We start from the raw sequence: 17,641 nt of genomic DNA on the forward strand, positions 1-17,641 counted from the left end.
ATAATGCGATACTGACCCTTACCTGTAACAAAACTTGGGGAGCTGGAATTTGTCTTAATCATCATCGCTTGTTAGAAGTCCCTCTCTGGAGCCGTACATGTGTAATTCAATACACCAAAGACGACTAAAATACATGTGTAATTCAAGAGACACAAAGGACGACTAAAATACATGTATATGACCCTGATCTGGTATATGCAGAGTGGTCTCCCGTTGTTTTATCCTTATCCTTTTCTACTCTTTCACTTACTTCTCGAGACTGTTATTCTGTGTATATATATTCAACTGCTTTATATATATATATATATATATATATATATATATATATATATAATTTTATTATTATTATTATTATATATATATATGATATAGTTTATTCACCAATCAAGGGCCCTCGGGGGGCATGTACATGTTAACAGGCAATTAATAATAATCATATAATTATATATATATATATATATATATATATATATATATATATATATATATATATATTGTCAAATTTTCCGGACGACCTGTTCTTTCTTCAGGACGACAAAATCTTTACATAGAAATGAAAAATATATTTCAAAATATGAAAATGCAAACTAGCGATAAAATTAACGTACATAAGCTGAGAACAAAGAGAACGTCACCATATTGAAATGTTCGAGTGTAAAATGGGGCAATAAAAAATGCCTGCTCTGAACGAGCGTCAAGACTGGACACATATAGATATATAATTTGATTACTGACGTTAGATTTTAGATTTTAATGTTAATGCTTTGATCATTAGTTCGGTTTGTAGTTCAATGGATACAATACGCATGCTCTTACTTCCAGTTTAGAATTCTGGAATCATGACAGATAAATTTTAGCTTTCATTGTCTTTTATGTATGTACTCTGATGTCACGAGCTATTATGAACTAAAATTCTGTTTTAAATCCAGGTCTCGTGGGTGTTGTTTAATTTCATTCTAAGTGTCATCCTTATGGAAAACTTTAAAACAAATGACACTTACACAAAGTGAGAATTCTATCAACGACAATACTGCGCTTTAGTTGAAGTAAAAAAAAGTCTACTTAAGATAATAAACTGGCGCTACTCCCGAACCGTGCCGTGGCATTTGTAACTACGAAAAGCTTTCCTTGGGGACATAACGAACAACGCCATCTAGATATATTTTAGAAAAAACTGGATTTTTATTGTGACTCTTGTGTAATCGCCGTGTCGTCAACTCGTATGATTAGTGTAAAAGCCGGACCCCTGGGGTAGCCGCATGCAGCGGATAATTTACACCTCATTGGTCGACCTTATTGTTTCTCGTTCTCCGGTGAATTGAAGTCTCATAATGTTCACGATTCTTTATTATTGTGTTGAACAAGAAGAAGGCAATCTGCAAAAAAGAAATGGTTTGTAGAATGTACCCAAATGAAAAATGGCAATCTCTAAAATTAAGTTTACTAGAGCATTTTTAGAGAGATTAATTGTGATTTATTTCTCTCAAATTAATTCTACACTTTTGGGAATGCAGTTTTAATTTCGGCGATAATTGTTATCACGAAAAACTTACATAGGGGAATATTCGTGTAAGTAACCAATTTTTTATTATATTGTGAATTTTCTATATTGAAGAATAATCTACTGTGAGAAATGTACTATAAATATTACTGAGAAAAATAAGGATACAGAAAATTTTAATTTATATTACAAAATATTTTTCTCTAGATTAATTTATGATATAAACTATGAAACACGTGAAATACTTTGAAAATAATCTTGAATTCATAAATTCTTATTACGATATGTAGAGAGAATGAAATAAAATGTGTATGAAATAGAATGATATAAAAGGTACCTAGCATATGTGATGATAGAAGTCAATTGTCACTTTTCTATTTACAGAGAGCATCAGAATACCGTAAACAACCAGAATTCTGCTATTTGATAACGGTATTGCAAATCAATCAGCCAGAAGAGCCATTGATATGGCGAGATGAAGAGAACATGTGTTCGGTAAATTATCAATGACCCTTCGCCGTCTGCGATTGGTCCGTCATTTCCCTTGGATAATGCCCCGTTGGACGGAAGGCGTTCATATTTCAATCAACTCTTCAAAAGCGCGATTCTGATTGGCTAACTAGGTGTCATGGTGGAAGCGCGGTGCCTCCCGTGGGATACATTACCTTCCTTGGGGATATAATTCCTTACACCGTACACGAGAATGCAACAAAGTTTAGACCCTCGAGATTCCCGGCTCGCACCCGAGCGCTGCAGAAAACGGGGTAAAATAACTTTATATCTTTTTGCAAAATAACGGTGCTAAACAATAAGATAACATTTCTCTTTCCTCTCTCACGTGGGATTCGGCGTTAAACAATTCTCAGCATCACCCGGCGAAAAAGATATACTTAATACATGAAACATATTATGCGCCATCAACAAGTGTGTGAGATTTTCTTCACAATGTTCCAGATGATGTCAATCTACAATGGAGAGTTAAATGTTTAGTGATTATTCTTTTGTTAAGTTATGTTTTCTTGAGGAGATTCGGTGATTCTCATTGTGTAATTGTACATGTTCATAACGGCTCCCCCACCCGTTTCGTCCGTTAGAAGTCCCGACCCCCCATCTATGAAGGAAGAACCCGTGGCCCCGGTCCAAAACAACTCCATACGGAATTGGATGCAGCCCACGGCACTGGACCAAGGGGGAAAGTAAGTACACCAATATTTATGCATCATCTCATTAGTCCAAACATTGCACCTAAATATCTATATCGTATATCATGAATGCAATGGGGGAAATTTTCCCCCAAAACCTGGAATTTATCTATCTCAGAGCCAAATAAAAGCCATAGCGGAATTCCTCCGCTTTATCGTCAGAAAAATGCACCGGCGATGAAAACCTATAGCCCGAATGGCCCCGCAGGTATTCAATCTGCCATTTCCCAATAAGTTTCATGTTTCCCACCGGAGACTAACTTTTACTTAACAGTGCGGGGTTCGGAAGAGCACATTTTGAAAAACAGCCACCGAGCAACCTCCGGAAAAGTAACTTCTTCCATTTTGTGCTGGCTTTGTATGACCGGCAGGGACAACCCATTGAAGTGGAAAGAACGGCCTTCATTGACTTTGTGGAGAAGGATCAGGTCCGTATTCCGTCATGTCGACGGCTTCTGAATTTTGGGTTTTCTCTTTTACAATTAGGATTATATGTCAGTTCCTAATGGAAATCAAAAAGAGTTATGTAATTACTGTTTTTTCCTGGATAAATGTTTTGTTTGGATAATGTGAGTGTCTGTCTATACAATATCATGTAGGCAATAATCCCATGTCCAGGCATGTGAACTGGAAACTATTTTAGCTTCTGAAAGATTTATTTTAAACAGATATTTATCACTATATTCAGAAACTTATCTCACCTTTCTCCTCTTTATATTTTAGGAGTTGGAAGGCCAGAAAACAAATAATGGAATACACTATAGGCTTCAATTATTGTACGCTAATGGTAAGTTTTATTAATTTGCGAATGTTTATTCCTTAAAATACTGCACTCACAAATATTCGTCTGTAAAATTTCCCTTATTCTTAATTATGATTCCATTCGAAGCAGAATAATAAACAAGTATCCATTTCATGCACAACTGAATTGATTAAAAAATATAAATAATAAGATCACGCAGTATTGTATGAAAGCTTGAATTGTAATCGGCGAAACACTGGGTGATACTATGAATTATAAATGGCTGATCTAAAAAACTGTACAGTTAATTTGTTAGGGGAAACCGTTCGATGATAAATGTAGAAAAAACAAATTATACTTTTTCATCCATTTTAAATTGGGCATTTATTCCTGACAGCAATTAACGAAAATGAGGGGATCACATAATTTTAGTGCTAACTGGATTTTGCGTACTCCGTATCGGATACATCACAGTCGAAGAATGTGATGCCTCTTATTTTACGCGCTTTTCGCACCTTTGCCGAGTTGATTAAATTAAGTCGAGGGCGAAAAGGATATCATGAAATAAACGTTTCTTTGAGATTTTTTTTAGCGAAACACAGGCTCCAGCAAAAGTCATTTAGTGCTAAAATGGTAGCAAATACACTCTCTAAATGAAGTGATTTATTACTCCCGGATCTTAAAACAATGAATCAACTTCGACCCGATCTTCAAATTCCACCAAAAAATTATCCTTCTGACAGATGGCGGGTGTGAGATTTTGTTGAACTAGAAAATAACAGTTTCTTTAAATAATGGATCTTATTGATTAAATTAAGAAGAAAAAAGACACAGGAATCAACAGAAGAAAGATTCTGCATAGCTTATATTTTATTTATGCCGATCTTTTGGTCGTTGGAGCCGATTCTTTTCATTTTATTTTAGTACTTTATTAATTATTCATTTTCTTGAGTAAGATTTTCCCTTTAACAATAACGGGAACTGTTACAGAGCAGAGAATGGTGCGATGCTGGTTTTAGCATTAGTGTGATGAAGACATTTTCGTTTTTGTTGGACCCTTGTCGACAGCTGCCCGTGTAGCGCTGGGCCGTGACTATTTTCCCTGTAACACCTTCGCACCCCTAGATTACGGACATGCTCCGGTGAATTTTATCAGGGAATATCAGAGGGATGATTCCATTAAGTACAAATAAATTGTTTTTAACCGGTGACATATTGTTTAACCATTAATCCCCGACCACCCACTGTTTCAATGATTCAATGTGCTTGTATTTTTCTTTTAGATGAGGGAAATTTGTTAAAATCGGGGATTTTATATCAGGAAACATTGTAGTTTTTCTAAGGAATTCGGTAAAAATATCTTATTGAAAGTCATCATCTAAAACTTTGATCCGTGTTTACAGCAAAAATATTTGTAGAAATACAGGAAAATTAATTAAAATAAGTTTATTATTTTTTCTTTATTAGTAAAACATTCTTTTGTTGCGAGAAAATCACACAGTCATTTGTTATAGAGAAGGAAAATGTCACGTTTTAGAGAAGAAGGAAAATGTCACGTTGGGCGATAAAATGCACTTTTGTAAATAAGAATTTGATCAGCATCTTCCTTTAATTCACCATAACAGTTAAAATATTCACTTTATATCGTAGTAAGTTGTACATGAAATTATTATGAAATTTAAACAACCATTAAAGCCGTGTATTTTTTTCAGGAGTTCGGCAGGAACAAGATCTCTTTGTTCGTCTCATCGATTCCGTTACAAAGCAGGTAACATATTCATCAGCCATGTATCTTTAATTACTTGATAATTGATTGCATTTTAAGCTAATGAATATGACTTGCAACCCAAGAAGTTTCTAATGCATGGATAAATATTTATCCGTTGCTGCAAAAATTTCGGCATCAGTAGTTAACGTATGCGTGGTGTTTCTCGAATAACGTGCTTTAGATTCCAGAACTGTCAGAGGTGTCACGAAGGTATTCCAGAGGTGTCACGAAAATCTGTCCCTAACTCGCCGTCTCTGTTATACTATTTGCAATATTGTCAAATCGCAGAAGTATGGAGAAGATTTTATAATTCTTTCATTTTTAGCCTCTATTTCCTTACGATATTTATTAGGAAAAGAAAATGAAATTTCTCCCCACGATTTTCCAGCCTCATTTGTCAGAGGAAATGTAAAAAGGAAACATACAATATTCATTAAGCAGGCAATATCACTGTTAAATATCAGACACAAGTTCTGTTTTGTATTTTGTGAGAATATCCGGAGCATATGGCGACTCGCTAAATTCTTGGTTATAGATGTAAATGAAGTCTGTACAATAGGCCAATTTTCTCCTCTCGTATCCGAGAAAGGCGTTCATTGAATACTGCAACCGTTCTTCTGGAGTGCTGAAATACGGCTATGAATTGTAATTTGCCCGAGCGCCGTTCTCCGTAAGCTTTTATATTACCAAAACGGACTCAAATTCAGCATAAAATCAATTAATTGGCGGCTCGGCACTGACCTCAGCAATAGTCTAATATTAAAAGGCATCGTTCATTTTATTTGGAACGCCCTGTAACATTAAAATTTCAGTCAATATTCCCCGTGATATTAACTTAGTTTTATTTTTCTATAGGCCATTATCTACGAGGGCCAAGACAAAAATCCAGAGATGTGCCGAGTGTTACTCACCCACGAAGTCATGTGCAGGTACGAACAACCCATTGTTTCATTAATAACCGCGCGACAATAACTTATATTCAGTAGATAATACACGAATCTTTATCATTTTATACATTTATTACCAACAGTTTATTTTACACAAAAGGGTAATCATCAAAACATATGTAATGTATACATGTATATTATCTCTGTGTGTCTGTGTTCATGTGTAAAGCACTAGATGCCAACATCACTCGATAGCTAAAGGTGTCAAAGGTCAAATACAAAAATGAAACTATATAAAAATGTTTGCGTCATTGGTGATTTTAGTGCTTTAAAATCATTTTATCTAGGATATATATATATATATATATATATATATATATATAATCCAAATAGAAAGAGTTGATATCACACAGTCAAAATAATTCAATAAAAAAAGCAGGAAAATATACAGTTCCAAAATATATTTAAATATATTTTGGAACTGTATATTTTCCTGCTTTTTTTTTTTATTGAATTATATATATATATATATATATATATATATATATATATATATATATATATATATATGAAATTAATTATGTACATTAGTTTTATTTTAATGATAAGATATAGGTATACATTTACACATGACAGTAATGCATCAGGTACATGAAATTCCCTGTTAAAGCCATATTACAATTCTTAAAACGCATATAGATGAATAAATCTAAGCTGTACTAGTACATAGATATATATAATATATTCTAGTTTATGAATATATACAAGATATTGTAGAATGTGAATACACATGATATATTACGAATAAGATACTCGTATCCGTGTATATAAATATCACGATGTCATTTCAAACTTTGCTGGATTGGTGATATACAAAGTATATCAGAATTTTATAGGATTATATGCTCAACTAATGAAACGCGGATGTAAATACCGTTTCATAATTGGTGGTTATTAAAAGTAATTGGTGATGTTGAATACATGTTTATATATATCATGCCATACAGGCGTAATTGTAACAGTATTTTCATAACATTTTCTATGCATTATCCGATCAAACACAACAACGGAAGGAGGGGGATATTTTTGTAATTCTGTGGATCTGTTTCGTTGACAAGTGTCGGAAGTCAATCTAAGTCATCAGACCTATTCTTCCCCTCCACAAACAATGATAGGCCTCTTATCCCCCGACATCATATTTACATTCACAACAAATTTACCCCCATTACAAACCATTTATCACTCTCCTCAATCTGTTCCCCCCGTCACAAACATCTGGGCACGGGCTGTCTCCCCCATCGCTGACCTCATTACTATGCCCCCTCCCGCTGCGAAGGGACGTTCGGTCTTGATTATTACATAGTGCTCGATTGATCAATGACCAGGTTCAAACAGTTTTAATTAATGGAGGTTTTATGTGGACTGAAGCGAAATCAAACGCCCTAGCTAACTGAACGATGAATTAATTTATGAACTACACGTTCTTGGTCTGTGATGCTAATTAAACATAAAAAATTCAAATATAATTTAAATTAATTCCCCATTTATTTATTTATTATCTTTATTCATTTACTTGATCCCTGTTTATTTATCTATTTAGTATTTTTATTCATTTACTTGATCCCTGTTTATTTATCTATCTAGTATTTTTATTCATATACTTGATCCCTGATATAGTTTAATTTTAGTGTTATTTTTAGCCAATCCATACCTTATTCTGTTAAAAACGGTCTCTGTATGACGTTATGGAAGAAACTACTTGTATATAATTTATAATTTACTTTGCATTATTTTATTTCATAGTTTATTTTGAATACCAAAAAATAAAATGATTTGATAGATCTACTTCATGAATACATTTTAAAGAATTTCACTAAAACATGAGCTGTATTTTACTCAGGTCCAATTTTCTGTTTATTTTTGTAGTCGGTGCTGCGACAAGAAAAGTTGTGGAAACAGAAACGAGACCCCCTCAGACCCGGTCATCATTGACAGGTACGACATTTTTGTTTAATTATCTAATCAAGCAAGTCGGATAAGGTGTTCAATGTCTCGGGTCAAAACCCCTATTTTCTGATATTAGCAATTTTCAATAATTTCCTCCCAGAAGTTGCTGCCTAATTATAAATCAGGTTTCGCTTTGATATTTCTCCGACATGGTCGACACATGTGTCAGAAATAGAATCTGTCCACCAATGACGAGAAAACAAAACCGACTCCGCATGGACCAGGTGGTTCCGATGTCGGTTTGGTGGCACCCCGCGGGCGCCCACAATTACACGATGACACTTTCCGATCGCCATCGATAAATACAAATACTAAATTTGAATTACCTTGTTAGTTTTGTATGGTAATAATTAATTTTTGCTTTCGTACTTGATTGCGAAATTTTGTAATGTAAATACTGCGCCGACACAGCATCCCGTGTCTTGATGATACAAGGAAATGTGTAGACACAAGTTTAGTATAATAATTTTAACGATTACAAAGTCTGGTCCATTTTTCGATATTCTTTATTTGTCAGAAAACTTATTTCAATTACTTTGCAAGCTTTTCTGTGGGATGAATTACAAAAGCCTAATGTCGCATTAATCTTTCCTGCAAAGACCCGTGCGCTCGAAGAGATTAAAAACTAGATTTATTTGCAACTAGAAAATGAGATAATATCATTTCGTTTTTGACCCGGTATTAATGAATTAATTCCGAGAGTTAATAGCGCACAAACCATGGAGAATGAAGTTCTTTCGTGGTGTCCCTTAAAAGAATTCTATAGAAACTCTCTTAGCCAGATCGATGAATCGGCTCCATTCTCTATACACGGGGATATTTACCATTTAAAATCTTAAAAGCAAAACCCATCCACGAAATATTTCTTCTTACCAATCTTTACAATACTATTGGTGTGATTTCAAAGAATTCTAAAAAAAATTCTTATAAGGAATCAGAACGTTTTTTATTCCTAAAAAAAAAAAACAAAAAAAACAAAAAAAAAACCCAGAGGAACGAGACATTGCTTCAGTTTTAGTGACGCTGTATCGGACTATGTTCGGTCAGATTTCATTAACCCCGCTACCTACATCACAATTTGGATGTACGCTTGTGATCCATCTGCTTATATATTTGATTAATTTACATTTCATTCTTAAACCATTACGAAACAATTTCCCAGCAGTCCTTGGAGGGGGCATCACGATACAGCTTGAATGAAATCGTATCCGATTTAATGATCACGTATCCCCTGGAGGAAAGCAGTAGTGTAAAACCGGCAGAAGGGCAGTTTCATAATATAGTAACACTCGGCGCGTAACCTAATTACATGTATATATGTCCATGTGGTCTTCTTCTGTCTGGGAGACCTCATCAATGAGCGCTAGTTTTTAGTAGTAGCCTTTGGGGGTAATATCAAATTTCTTCACGTATGATACTAATTTTTTTTTATCAAGTTGTTCATTCAAATTGAAGGCAGTACTTGCCATGTACCTTACCGACAATTAAATAGATTTTACATAAGGGGAGGGTGTTTGGCAGTTCGAGGAACTTGTATTCAATCCCTTTGTATATGCTAAAACTATACGTAATAGGATAATCAAATCCAGTATATAATACATTTCTCCATCCCGTCACAGATATATCACAACGCGTCTAGGAAATCTGAAGTTTCTGATGTTATACTAACCTCTCTGCCAAGTGGACTGGATTGCTCAATATACATGTAAAAATACTTTTAACACAATATAAATTTCCTAGAATTTAGAAGATCTCGGGCAGACGGATAAAAGAGGGATTTCCCGAGAATTCAGCGCCTCTACGTAACCACGGCGACAACTTCGCACGTCATATTTCCAATTTACTTTCACCGGCGTTGTTTTATTGTTAAATAATTTTGTATATCAATGCACCTTCCTATGCCTTAAGTTTGAAGAGAGGAATTTCGTCTTCCATTTACATAAATCTTTCACTCGAGCGACTAAAAACAAAGCAGCAATTTTATTTATTAGTCTGTTCATTTTTTGTGGACTTACTAATTGACGTTTATTACTTTTATTGCTCCGCACCACCTCCAGCTATAAGGGCTTTACAGAAAAGTCCTTTTAAAAACAGTGGTCAATTCCGATATCAATAACGAATTTTCTAGATGAATTATTTGTCAAATTCAGAAGATTGGGAATAAATGGAATAAGATGGTGCCTGGAGCTTTTAGCCTTTGCTATAACGCATTATGATATTACTCCGCCAAGCTTCTAATTATTTTAGAACGACTGATATCCAAATCAAACGGTCGTTACAGCCATATCTTAAGACTCTATGCTCAGTGTTTGTCATCGAGACAAAATCACATTATAAAAACACACTCTTAAGTGTTTCTGCGGCATTTTAAAAAACTGCAAGATTCTGAATGGTGGATTTTTTTACCGGGGACTTTGCAATTTCAGTTAATTGTCATTAGTAATCTACAATTAACAACGATGTCTGATACATTTCTTCATGTTCTTTCTATCGCTATTCCTATATCAGGAACTGATCTGCTCGAGTTCCGCCGAGGTTGAAGAAAATATCTGTGTTGTAATATGCATATAAACAATATTTTATAATGCCTCAGTAACAAGTCAACAACACCGTGCAGCCAGACACACCGCCCTTGTCACGAGGGGATAACTGTAGATTTTGAAACTTATGAGAAACTGTTTCTATAGCGACCATCTGAAACATCGTAAATTAATTATTACTAAACACGTCAAAATAAGTTTGACTAGAAACACAACCTCAAACAGTTGGAGGTCAGTACCGACGACCTTCTCTCGTCCAGATCCCCCCGTAATATTGGTTCATCAACTTATAATCACATTGGTAAAGTTTCAGTCCCGCACGAAACTTCATCATTCCTCTGTCAACGATGACGGTTAAAGCGATAGCAGGCTTTCATCTGCACTATTACCGCCGCTAATATGATACAAAAGAACTCACACTGCCTCGTTCGCTGGTAGCGGTGACTGAGCGACTTCCAAATTAAGTTTGACAATATTTTTATCACCAATTCTTTGGGATTCAAGGAAGCGGCCACGCGGTAGTTCTCAATCGTCCGGGTTTTGATAGGAGTCTTACTATGATGAGTTAAATCGGTTTGTGTAGTCCTCTCTTGAGTTGTAGAATCGATATTTTCAGAATTTATTCCATTGTTTCTGACAAAAATTGTATTGTTTGTGATTTTTAATGCCAGTTGCGGGATAAGCCTGAGGTATTATTTCTTTGTCAGATTACCTCATTAATTTCTATTTTCCTTACATATTATGCAAAAATAAATTCCGATATACATTGAACCCTGTTCATAGATACAATGTCCCGTTGTACTCTATGTACATTTATAAGTAACGGTAGTTATTTTTACAAAGTTCCGTTGTGCTCTAGTATCATGTACCGGTAGTTATGGTTACAAAGTTCCGTTGTACTATATGTACGTAACGGTAGTTATGGTTACAAAGTTCCGTTGTACTATATGTACGTAACGGTAGTTATGGTTACAAAGTTCCGTTGTACTATATGTACGTAACGGTAGTTATGGTTACAAAGTTCCGTTGTACTATATATAGTAACAGTAGTTATGGTTACAAGGTTCCTTTGTACTATATATAGTAACAGTAGTTATGGTTACAAGGTTCCTTTGTACTCTATATAGTAACGGTAGTTATGGTTACAAGGTTCCGTTGTACTTTATATAGTAACGGTTGTTATCGTGACAGGGTTCCGTTGTACTTTATATAGTAACGGTTGTTATGGCGACAGGGTTCCGTTGTACTTTATATAGTAACGGTTGTTATGGTGACAGGGTTCCGTTGTACTCTATACGTTATCTATGTAACAATAGATAAGTAACGATGCCTGTATATAAACATTAAATCGGCATCACTGCGATATATAGTTATATTGTTCTGTGAATGATATCGGACCTCCATATAAACCAGAGCTAACAAATAATTCATGCCTCCTGCTTTATCCATCTCACAGGTCCAATCGATCAGACAAATACTGATATTTCCACCATAAAACTATTCGAATAAACGCACCAAACAGTCGAGTTCCGTCGTGCAGTCTACCAGAATCTTTAAAACCGCATTTCAATGATATCTTTTTGTTTACGAGTATTACATAGAAATATAAGTTGTAAAAACAGAAAGAGGACAGTCAAATTAATTAATTGGGTAGATCAATTGGAAACCCGTAAGTTGAATTATATTGAAACAAATGAGCAAACACATCTTCGAAGAATAAAAAAAAAATGAAGAGAACAGAATTGTTATTTATGGGCCAGTTAATTTTGTAAATTATGCGTAAACGTTAACTTCATCAAATTAATTCAATTCGGAATGATTGAATTGACTTTCGTGCCTCCTCTTATGTAATGCTTAAAAACTTATTGTGGATCTCGCAGTGTAGGTCTCTGGAGCTTTCGTTAATTGATAAGTAAGTGTGCGAGAGAGCGCTTGTTGGCCGTTTGCGGCACGGATTTTGCCTTTTCAGTGTCTATCGGTAGAGATATTGCCATGATCGTATCTACCCGATTCAATTTAGCAGCCCCTGGTGGGATAAATTTAACAAATAAAACTTCCGATCTTTGAATGAAGATGAGAAGCACTATATATCGCTGATTATGAAGGTTTTGGTCGTGTCTCTGTGGAATTCTCGCTCGCTGAACAATACCGAAGTCGGGAAGATTCAGCACTCCGAACCCGATAATTCTATTTCTCCATTAGTTTAACCCGGAGTCCTCGCGGGGTTTGGGATCTTGAATATTCATACGCACTATTTGGTATAATTTGTCAAGAGAGCTATTAGCCTATTAGGTAGGTTTGTTAAATCCATTTAAACAAAGGCTCCCTGGTGACTCCTTATGTTCACAAAAACGTCGGTTTCTGAAGAGGATCTTCGTTAACAATGCTTCATTGGTGCCACTCTATTCTAGTCCTCATTAGCCGAGGGAGGTCGAGCTTATTTGTAAATAAAGTTTACAAACGCGACCAAAAATATAATCAATGTTGATCCCGATCAATAATTAGCCGGGGGTAAATAATCTTACTATAGTTCAAACGTTAAGGAGGAAGTGTGCGTTACATACAACAGTTCTAGCACACAAAGGACGATTAAACGATACGGAAACGGAGATTTTAGTTTGCAGCAGCAAATATATCTGCTGTCAAAGTCCATGTCAATGCAATCGGGGATACCAACAAAATTACGTGCAAAATGAAATTTTTCCTGACCATTGAAAATGAATTTTTTTTAAACTTTTCTCCCCAACTAAGCTTTTTTGACGAAAAGAAATTTGGACAAGTAGGAGTGAATATTTCCATTAAGAATGATGGAAACGGTCTACTTTTGGTCAGAGTCATCCATCATGACGACCATTTAGCCGTGCTAATACGATTAACACTCTTAGTTGTCTGCAGACGACAGAGAGGAAGGCGAACGCGCTGCCGCCATTACAAAATTTACTGCGGGGTGACAATGTTTATGGCGATTTGGACTCAGGCCGCAGATGGATAAGTATGCAGAAGTCGCTAGAAGCCGATAATTGAAACTGAATTTGTCGTTGGTTTGTTGAGAAATATATTTTGTCATTTAGCCAAGGTCTGTGATTGCTCCTGCTTTATATGGTACCGTTTATTGTACAATACAACACCCTGGGGACCTTTGCTCATCATATGCCGAGGTCTATATTTATTGGAATGCAGGACAGGCTAAAAAGTAGAAAACTCCAATAAACGAATGTATTCAGGGCAAAAATACCTTATCTAAATGCTCCCTGTTGGAGAAGCTGAAGAGTTAATCAACTTCCGCTAAAAGTGATACTATTCACGTGCCCCGGATATAAAAGATCTAATCGGCACGTGGACTTCGTGCTAATTATAATAAATTACGAGCGTTTGTCTTTTGTGTCTCCTCCGCTCCTGGTTACCATGATAAGCTACGATCCGTTTGATATGAAGTTGCTGGTGGCAGTTTGTGATCAGAACAATATTGGAAGAAAACATATCACTACGTGTTATTTAGTTATGTTGCGTCAGAAAAGAGCTAGAGCTGAATGGCGTCACATTGTGTAGAGAAGGCTCATATGTCGAATTATTTTCAAAGAAAATTCAAATGTACATCGAGTTCGTGTATCCTTAGCCTGAGTGCTAATCTTGACGCGATTCGCAGACATCTGATGATCGTGTCACCGAACAGAGAATTCAAACGACGGAGGAAGCCCACAGTCCCCTCTTTGCTCGTATAAAACGGTAGGTTGACGGTCTTTAGAAATGTGGACGACTAATTAGTGACAGAATTCCCCGCGGTTTAGAATTGGTTCGAGAACAATTACGTTAGATAGTTAGTATTCCTGCCGAGGACGGATTCGTGACGTGGCAACGTTCTCAAGGGAATTTTCCCGCCATGATGTACGTCTGCTTCGTTCAACAGATCATTTCTTATAACTGAAATTCTTGTCTAAACTATCTTTTCAGAAGTTTTGGTCTTTTCGATTCTTTGTAATAATTGGATTTATCAAGTTTTATCGATGGAAAGGTTCCCTGAGTGATACAATACAGAAAGGCCATATTCTTGTCTGATATTTTCATCTTCATGTGCCATTCCTAATTAAACATTTTAAAGTACGTTTTGTATACCGGTACTTGGTCATCGAGAAAATGTTATTTTTTTCAAGACCCTAGACCAGTAAGAAACGCTGTACCAAACACTGTCAGACAGGGTTGTGACAGATCGTGAGATATTTGTTAGTTTTCTGATGTAACATCACATAAACTGCTCGTTACATGGTTGTTCAGCAGTGTCTGTTTCACCTTCCGCGAAAAGAAAAGTATAAACCCTCGTTACTACATGTTTGTTTGTGTATTTAGAACTCTCCCGGGAACTAATTTTCACTCGGTGTATCACTCCGCAATAAATGAAAACATTTGTATTCCCCTCCAGACTGACACTTTTTCAAACAATAATTACCCTCGGCGGATGACTCTCCGAGGAAATGAAATGTTCGCAGTTTTCTACAGTAACTTGTCTAAATAAACTAATTTAACGTGTTATTGGAATCACATTACCATGATGATATTTTGTCGTTTACAATCAACACATAAACATCACAAATAATCTACGAAATATGTTTCTGGAATAACAAACTATTGAGAAGAACACACAAGAACACGATTACTACTATACAGATTGTCCCTCAACATTACATAATTGCTCCGCACATTAGTGACTCTGTCAGTTTGTAATTACGTGACGCTGTCTTCATTTATCTATCTCACCTCTGCCATTGATCTTTGGTGTGTGAAATTCAGAGATTGAATGAAGAGCACACGCCGGGTTCCTCTAATTACCACTATAACCCCTTTACCCCAAGCACGGAAAGCAACCGGTTCCCCAAGAGAGCACTTGTTCATTTTAGACTCGTAGCGTATTTTGTTAATCAAACTGATTTTGGTTTTGAGATTTAGAATTACCCCAATCTCTTCGGTGTGTGATCAATAGTGCATTCTGTAAATATGATGATAGAGCCATTTTATCTCAGTATATCTGCCTTCAAATAGGTCCATGGGGATGAAGGGACGAAAGCAATGTCGGAGAAAAGGCTCTGATAAGACATTTTCCCAGGATTAGTACACTTCTCTCACTATTTATTCACCGTAACAACGGCACATGCTTTTATCAAGCTAAATGAATATTTCTGAAATAATTAACTTAAACGAGATTTTACTCCCATACAGCAAAGAAATCGTTCTAATGCTCTTCGCGTAAGATGGGAAAAATGGCACCAAGTATTGCATTTGTGAAAACTTTGAAAGCTGATCAAACTACAAAACACAGAGCAATGTTTTCAAACTTGGAAAGCAATACTGAATTATTAAATTTCCATCGATTTTGAATTCTGCAAATTAAACATTGCATATTTTTCCCGAGCCTTTGCTGCGGTCCTGTTATGATCGCGTTGATTGATGTTGGATGGTTAATTAAATAACTTTTCCCGTGTCATACGAGACCTGTTCCGGAAAGCTTTAACAAAATATCATTAGTTGATGGTTCCTGTTGAACGCCGGCAATTCTGATTCGACTTTGTCTCTTACTCTCATTCAATAACAATAATGGTATCTGTTTGAAGTGTGTTTCTACATCGTATCGATCGGGTTCGGGACACAGGTATTACCACCATTAATGTACCGATTCCGGCGATGCTGTGTCGTCTGATGTTTGGAATCAAATGGTGCGATGACTTGAAAATGATGAGGAAATTGCAATATTTCTGCCATTACGGATTAACTCGTCCAATTGACAAAACACGCGACACGGAATTGAATCCAAAAGTCATTTATTACAATAGCAAGTCTCTTTTAACGTCTCCTTCCGAATTCCGCGGCAATTCAGTATTCAAATACCGTGGACCTGTTTTGAGCAGGAACGGGATTATCTTAAGTTGCATGTTTTCATGAAAATTACACTTACAACAGAAGAGTGTTTCTTACAAATTGCAAAACTTCCTGAATTTTTTGTTAACCTTTATATTCATAAACTTGAATTTCACGAGGTCATAACACGGAACATTCCATGTTCTTTAAGGTAACAGAAAATGTTTTAAAGAATAACAGGATAAATTGTAATAAAGAAGAAAATTATCATATTTCTTACGCATACTATTTTCAAAAATAATTTTTATATTTTCTTGAAAAAAATTGCTCTAATTTTGCTAATGCTTTATACATTCTGCGACACAATTAGAATAACTTATCACCAGGAACTTATAAATATGTATATAATAAAACAAGATATAAAAACATTTTTTCTATGCATGACGAGGTCTGGGTATGGCGAAAGAAACAACATACAATTATGATGTTTTAGCGGAGGGTAGGTGAACCGTGCATTCTTTGATGTGTGCGAGAGATTGACGGTGGAGGACTAATTGCTTCGGTAGTAATGTTGCAGTACGGTTTTACAAGTGAAGTCTCCGGAGATCACTAATCAAATAATTTATTAATACACAGGTAATTTTCTCTCTCCATTTATACGGGCCTCTCGAGGGTTAGACTTACATATGAGCAACCCTCGTCCCGATGGGCCATTATTCCGGAAAAAAGGATTCCGTTAAAGCTTCCGGGTGTTTAAAATAGTTCATACGGGTATATGGTTTAATTTTTTTTTTATAACCTAGTATTCTTAGCTATTGCTTTCTATCATAATCATTTCGGGGCATTGTGATTTAATTTTTAATGACACAAGATCTGCAGACTTGCAATATCGATGACAAGGAATAGAAAATAAGGACCGGCGTCCGTAACCTGATCCCGTCTATAAGTCTAATGGCCAGTGTCATACCACGGATAGACCGTTACAGAGGCGAACATCCCGAAACGCCAGGCCTGGTCGCTGCATAATTGATGTTGGTATTGAGCATTTGATAGAGGAATTGATAGTGTATTTCTTCATTACCTGCAGCCAAAACTAGCCCTTTACATGCAATATCGTCATACAATAAACGTGACCAGGTCTAACGTT

General features: G+C 35.8%; 1 protein-coding gene across 3 annotated transcripts in view; it reads left to right on the plus strand.

Annotated features, from left to right (window-relative positions):
* The first annotated feature begins 2,124 nt into the window (after nucleotides 1–2,124).
* Nucleotides 2,125–17,641, plus strand: part of LOC125659261 (transcription factor collier-like) — a 30,083-nt gene continuing 14,566 nt past the window's right edge. For 2 of the 3 annotated variants that reach the window (XM_048890868.2, XM_048890869.2), the window contains exons 1-6: nucleotides 2,125–2,697; nucleotides 2,978–3,131; nucleotides 3,427–3,490; nucleotides 5,158–5,213; nucleotides 6,069–6,142; nucleotides 8,027–8,095. In XM_048890868.2, the coding sequence (XP_048746825.1) occupies nucleotides 2,558–2,697; nucleotides 2,978–3,131; nucleotides 3,427–3,490; nucleotides 5,158–5,213; nucleotides 6,069–6,142; nucleotides 8,027–8,095 (557 nt within the window). In that variant the 5' untranslated portion in view covers nucleotides 2,125–2,557. Of the gene's footprint in view, nucleotides 2,698–2,977; nucleotides 3,132–3,426; nucleotides 3,491–4,113; nucleotides 4,196–5,157; nucleotides 5,214–6,068; nucleotides 6,143–8,026; nucleotides 8,096–17,641 lie in introns of those variants that run through there. The other variant, XM_056148169.1, reaches the window with a different exon arrangement.

Source organism: Ostrea edulis, chromosome 9 (genome assembly GCF_947568905.1).
Source record: "Ostrea edulis chromosome 9, xbOstEdul1.1, whole genome shotgun sequence".
Classification (NCBI taxonomy): domain Eukaryota; kingdom Metazoa; phylum Mollusca; class Bivalvia; order Ostreida; family Ostreidae; genus Ostrea; species Ostrea edulis.